Source organism: Mercenaria mercenaria, unplaced genomic scaffold (assembly GCF_021730395.1).
Source record: "Mercenaria mercenaria strain notata unplaced genomic scaffold, MADL_Memer_1 contig_1738, whole genome shotgun sequence".
NCBI classification, from domain to species: domain Eukaryota; kingdom Metazoa; phylum Mollusca; class Bivalvia; order Venerida; family Veneridae; genus Mercenaria; species Mercenaria mercenaria.
Window position 1 is genome coordinate 54,260 of NW_026459739.1, and position 6,819 is coordinate 61,078.

The following is a 6,819-nucleotide window of genomic DNA, read 5'->3' on the forward strand; positions in this document are numbered from 1 at the left end:
ACATACCATGTCCGTTTTAGTGTATGGCATTAGATATTATATGGATGCCAACTATGATATAACGTTTGATTTACATTGACTTTTCTTAATTTGTAGTTGTAAATAATGGCTGCAGTTTATCATGTCCATTATTATATTTTTTCATCATAAACTTTTCACATCTTTTTCATACTTTAACTTTAGTCTTTTAAGTAAGTAATTTTTGTAATAATGGAAGTAATTAGTGACGTATTTTAATCACGTGACGTATGAACTTAGTAGCACATATATTTTGTATAAGTAGCACGTATTATTTATAGGAGCCTACGGAGGTATGGTGTACCCAAAGGAGCAGTTTAATGCCCTGACTTATTTGTTTTGCTATGGTGCTTACCATATGGTATATATTTTAGCTTCTTCCGCCAGACGATTTTACCTGGTGATGTCATAACCCGGAAGTACAGTGCCCGAGGTTCACTTGTCTTCACTCGCCTGGATGTGATTTTCCCAGCGCAGAGCTTTCGTCCCATGGTAAACCGCAAAGACGATGATTTTTGTTATCCTCTGAAGTCAGCTCAGGGATGCAATCACCTACCACCATAGGGAGCCAAAACGGAATCAACATATTCACGGTTTAAAGGGACTTGATTTGAAGATACGTTATATATTGTTTGTGCTACTAAAAGTTCGCAATTAAATGAAAGAACTGTGCCACGTCACATTAAAATGGACTTGTCAGAATTTTGTATCTAGTAACACTGAACTTTGATTTTTTTTTTATAATCAGTTTTTTTTTTCGTATCATATATTCATTGTTAATAATCATCTTATGTAAATAAATTTGTAAATATTGTAAAGGGTGTTGATTTGTTCTGATGGTTACTGTCGCCGGTACGGCCATTCTTGTCACAACGTACGATTTCATATACTTTTAATATAAGGAGCTTTAACATATATTCTACAAAATCACTATAATTCGTCTTGATGCAATGTGTCATTGTTTTTTATTTTTCATATAATACTGCAAATAGCTATACAATGTAAATAGTAGGCAATACGGAATACGGAGCGGAGGATCAGTTTAGAAATTTTCGATATTCTACAAAAGGCTTTGAAAAATGTATCATATATTTCCTGATTTATTTCATGAAATATGTTTTTGTCTACAAGTGTAGACACTTATTCTTGTAAAATAAACACTTATACCGAGCAATTCAATAAGATACCAGGTACGTGTTTTCCTCAATAAAATTGTGCTTATTTTTCCATGTACAACAAATAGATTAACGATGTTAACAGTCCATGTAAAAAGCAAAATATAAGTAAGAAGTTGCATTGTTATTTTTTTTTATTTCATTACGTCCTACCATGCAACATTATTACATTTTTTTGACATTATAAAACATATAAATTTCATCTTCCGAAAGATTCGAAAGTATTGTAAACTGTCACATGTTATGCCTGATTACATTCTTTAATAAAGAATAAAAACACACTAATCAACCTATTCAGTCAGAGTCTTCATCGTCAGCTTCTATGAAATCAGATGCAAAATGGATCATCTGGCGCAGAGCGAGCAGTAATGGAATATTTATGATCGGATCAATATCGATTTCTCCCTCGTAGTTCTTTACAGGATGGATGTTCGATTCTGGAATAGCGAAAATTTCTGCTGCCTTTTTTACTGCCTTTTGCACTTTTGTGCTCCTAAAAGTATTTCGAATATCCCCAGCAACCTTTTCACATAGGAGATCCACTTTGGTAAGAATAAGCACTCTGGGTATATCTAAAAACAAAAATACAATTGGTTCAAAACTGATACCCATCATTATACATGTATGTATGTACATCTATGTTTTCTACTATCAAACTGAACTCGATTGTTATATCTACCGCCTACAACTTTGATCTCAAGATTGATTGTATCTACATTTGCATTATATGCTTTACATCATATTTCTGTGCTAAACGGTAGTATTTCAGCATGTAGAAAGCCTTATTATACGTCTTCTAGAACAAGCAATATATTTCCCAAGAAATAAATATCATGTCGTTAGCTGCATTCTAATGGCGAGATATTTTCCCATCAAGTCTAAAACACAACTGGTGAAAACAAAGCTCTGACTCGAAAAAAAAAAATGAGAAGCGAATCACTTGACATACAGCATTTATGAAACTAAATTCACTTACTGCGCAATTTAATTTCGTCCTGCAAACATTTGATTTTTCCCTTCAAATTATTTGATATTGATCCTGAACTTAGAACCACGGCATCAATTACAAATATTACACAATGTGTCTTTTCTCTTGCCTGTGGGTATGGGTTATAGGCTGGATCTTCAGGGGTCAACGGCTGACGTGGGTTGAACTGAAAAAAGTGTTAAAATCCAATGTTATTTTTCTATCCAATAATATGGTTGGCTTCTTTTAGAGTAAGATGATAAAACAACTAAAGGAAATGATGTAAGCTTATCAAATGAAAACAACTTCACTTTCAAAAACATTGTTGAGAATATAATACAATTGATCGGTAAAAGGTGTTAAAGCATGCTTAAGGTCGACTATTGACTTTAGAATCCCATTTCAAAACCTTAAACAGTTAACATTTCCCTTATTCTAGTTGGGGACCTCATAGCCTGCTGAGGGGTTAATGTCAATGAGGGGTTAGCCAAGTTGACTATTGACAAGTGGTTTGTTTTCGAAAGTCGCCATTTGCAACAAATAAAGGGTAATGTACTGATCTGTCCTTTCTCATAGAAATCTAGGTATAATCTGTTGTCAAAAAACACTTATTAGCTATTGAGACTTTGAATTGATTAGAAGACTGATGCACCGTATTTTGATGGAAGTTATTTCAATTGAAACAAATATGTTAGGTTTTATTTGTCAACACCTAAAACATTTTCCAAAGCGCTATATTTTAAAGGATTATCAATTTCCTCGGCCAAAAATCATGCGTTCACATCAAAAAAGAAGGAAACATGAATATTTTCTAACCACAGATACATCCATTTTTGACAAATGGCGGTCAATTTTCATGTAAAAGTGGCCCTAAATATTACTGCATTGTATTATATTCTCATTCTGTCTATAAATATAAGCCAGACTTAAAGGGAATTCCTTTAGTGTTTTATGCGCATCTTTCTGCGCAGCCGACACTTTCTATGGAAAACTGAACTGAAGTCAACATTTGTTGAAACATGTGACAGACAATCTTAAATATGAGGAATCTTGAGTGAAATAACATTTTTGATAAGTTTTATCAGTAATCAAATGTTGATACTGGTTTATGTTGTATTAACAAGTATCATGCCTGACAGGTATCTAGCTATTTCTGTGGTTGTGTTTTCACATCGCATTTTAGTACAAAGACAGTGTTGTTCATATAGTGTAAGATAATTGACCTAGTACTGATAAGACAATATCACGTTTCAGATTATTTAGTAATCAATTATAGAAAGAATTAAGAATTTTTAAAACTTGTTTAACTTCTAGCAGACATGTAATCAATTTGGCCAGGTTCGCGCCATTTTCCTTCTGAACAGGTGTTGTATTCTAGCGGTCTTAACATAAAATTTAACCTGGTGACCCATACATTTTTAGCCATTTTCATGCTTCCCACACAATTATCTATACAAAAGAGAAACAAGAAACAATTATATGAAAGAGTTTTTTTTTCAAAATTTAGATAAAGATTCTTCACTATGGGTATTTTTCATTGATAAAAGATAACAAAAGTGAATATGAAACATTTTTTTCCATTTGTACCCATTATTGTAAGGATAGAGTATTACAAATATGACTATGATATCTATGATATCAAATAAATATATAAAAACATATGTAAAAAGGAAAAAAAACCTTATTATGCTGTATTGATGTATGTTTGGGTTGGTATTTATAAAAAAGCAGAAAATTATGAAAATGTTGAAAAAATCGCAGGCAGTTTCAGCAAGGGTGGGTGTGTTCAAAACAGTTTTTCACAAAAACAAGCCTGGTGACCCATTATTTTTATCTGTTCATTGTTTTCAGCACAAAATTTCCTATCATATATGTGAATTAACATAAAATCTATGAAAGGAAAAAAAAAACTATAGGAATTCTCTTTAAGCTACTTGATGTGATAAACGTACTGTGTAAGTATCCTTGACATGCCCTAGAATTAGGTTCACTACGTCACTGACATGAAAACCTTCATTTTCGCCATCTTCTACGCCCATCGTGTCGCAAAGACGAAAGTTCCTAAGAAAGCCTGCTCCTTTAAACTTTTTAAACTAGAAAAAATAGAATTTCAATCAAAATATTTGTTTATGCAGTATGCTTTTTTGATTTTTAAATGGCCTTTTAATGGCAGGTTCAAATTTCCATATAGTATTCATAATGTTATAGCTTTAATATAAATATAATTTTAGCAATTAATGGTCAAAAATAATATACTTAACCTCAATATTTTAACTTGCCCATTGTTATAATGCGTATTCGGATAACTGCAAGAATATCATTTAAATTTTTCACGAGTCACATACATGGAAATGGGCAGGTACATAGGAAATGTGTCTTATAGATTATAACTGAATAGGCTTATTTAAATAGGGTGGTTTATTCGTATTAAACGTATCGAATACAAAACCATTTAAAAATGCAAACAGTGATTCGAGTCACAAATAGAAACGTTATTTGATAGAAAATATATGGCCACATATACAAACCAAATATTCTCAAATCTATTTCTGAAATCAAAACGCTTACAGTTATCAATCAGCTAGAATATATACTTCAACAGTAATATTGTTTAAGCAAAATTATGTTACATAAAAGTTTGAAATTCTCCATATCATTTTACACTTAAATAAACACAGTAAAACCTCTGTCATGGTATGGACTTGGTCACATAAGGGAAACATTTGCAGACAGTTTGAATACCGAACATCGGGGAAAGATTTATATTGGTCTTTTTGGCCTACCTTCATCGGTTTGCACTGTCTATTCAATACCGCCTAAACCAACGGATAGCACGAAAATAAATACGTATTCATATATATATCTTAACAAATGTTAAACATATATCAATTGCTTTTGTACGGAATAAGTAATAGAAAGAGCATTGAAACTCGAGGGTAAACGATTTGTACGAGGGGGCGTAGCCCCCGAGTATAAATCGTTTACCCTCGAGTTTTAATGTTATTTCTGTTTTGTATCATAGCCATCCATATATGGTAGTTGTAGGCGTTCCACATTGCCATATACAACAGTTGAGTGAGTACTTAAAATCCTTGGTTTACAAATGTGTAAAGCCCAGGTAGAATAAACCAATGCTAGAGCAGAAAATCAATAAAATACACTTCGCTGTCTTAACTATTCCAGACACGCTGGCATACATAAGTTTCCTACCAAACAATGCGCGTAACTAGCGAGCGGGTATTACATAACAGCACACTTTTAGTTTAGTTACCGCACCCTGTACTTAGTGTAGACTCTATACGAATTACCAGCATCAAATTTATTAAGAAAAAAACACCGAGCTATGATACAATCATTTCTAAAATCACGTTGCTAATTTTTCGTAAATGTAAGATTTAAGAAAATTAGATTCTATTTCAACATAAACGTATATCGATTTACGCACATGTGCTTCGTCGGTTAAAAACAAAAACCCGAACAGATCTTCATTTGCATTACGCTTACAATTCCATCTTCATACCATCTGTAACGGTATATCAATTCATGATTACCAAGGACAAATGCGAATCAAATCAAAACTAATGGAAGATATATTATACACATACTGAAGTAGTGAAACTCGTCGCTGCAGCCCCAGTGTACGCTTTATTTACAAGCCTTCCTTTGCCGATGCTACAAATTGAGTTAATAAATGTTGATTTTCCTGCCTTAATTGGTCCTAAAAGCAGCAGACCTGGGTTCTTTACGTCGTCACTGCCAGTTTCATTTTTCTGTATTTCACCCAATAATCTTTCACTGAACTGAAATCACACATATGTCAAGAAAAGATTTTGTAGATAAATGCCTATACTATAAACCTGCCTGCTCAGCTCAGTAGGTAGAGCGTTGATCTACGGATGGCGGGGTCCTGAGTTCGATCCTCGGTCGGGTTGTGTGTTCTCCGTGACGATTTAATAAACGACATTGTGGCTGACATCATTCATTCTCCACCTCTGATTCATGCGGGAAAGTTGGCAGTTACTTGAGGAGAACAGGAATGTACTGGTACAGAATCCAGGAACAACACTGATTAAGTTTACTTCTCGCCGTTACATGACTGAAATACTGTTGAAAAAACGGCGTTAAACCCAACACAAACACAACAAACTATGATATAGTGTACAGATAAACGTTTCGTGTGTTCTTTGGTTAGGATACATATTTATTTATTATGTACAAAGTACTAAGTAGACCATTTAATGAGACCATTTCATTTCAGACTAAATTCAAAACATAATGTGTACATAGATAATCTAACAAGCCCAGTATTGTAGAATGGTTAACAATTCAAGATTTAGATATTATGTGACAGAATTGCGGTAACTATTACAATTTATTTGTTATGTAACTCTGTCAAAAAATATTTTTTTTATGAAACTGACGTAATAACAATAAGCTTCATTTTCCTACAATTCATAGGGCAAGTGTTTGAAAGAATCGCAACGACCTTTAGTTAGTAAACAGTGTTTGAAATAAGTAAGTAAGGAAGTTTCTACTGCACATATAGTTATATATTTATTTTCAGAAAATTAATGTAAAGATGACTCAAATATTTACCATGCTTGTTTTAAGTAACGTTTACATAATAAACTCAACTTACTTTATTGTTCGATATTAATT

General features: G+C 32.9%; 1 protein-coding gene across 1 annotated transcript; it reads right to left on the reverse strand.

Moving 5' to 3' along the window:
• Positions 1-1,309: 1,309 nt before the first annotated feature.
• Positions 1,310-6,336, reverse strand: LOC128551826 (interferon-induced protein 44-like). The gene is made up of 4 exons (XM_053532747.1): positions 5,766-6,336; positions 4,113-4,253; positions 2,170-2,347; positions 1,310-1,765 (listed from the first exon to the last, which is right to left on the reverse strand). The coding sequence occupies exons 2-4, from the start codon at positions 4,197-4,199 to the stop codon at positions 1,488-1,490; spliced, it is 543 nt and encodes a 180-aa protein (XP_053388722.1). The 5' UTR covers positions 4,200-4,253; positions 5,766-6,336; the 3' UTR covers positions 1,310-1,487.
• Between the last annotated feature and the right edge of the window lie 483 nt (positions 6,337-6,819).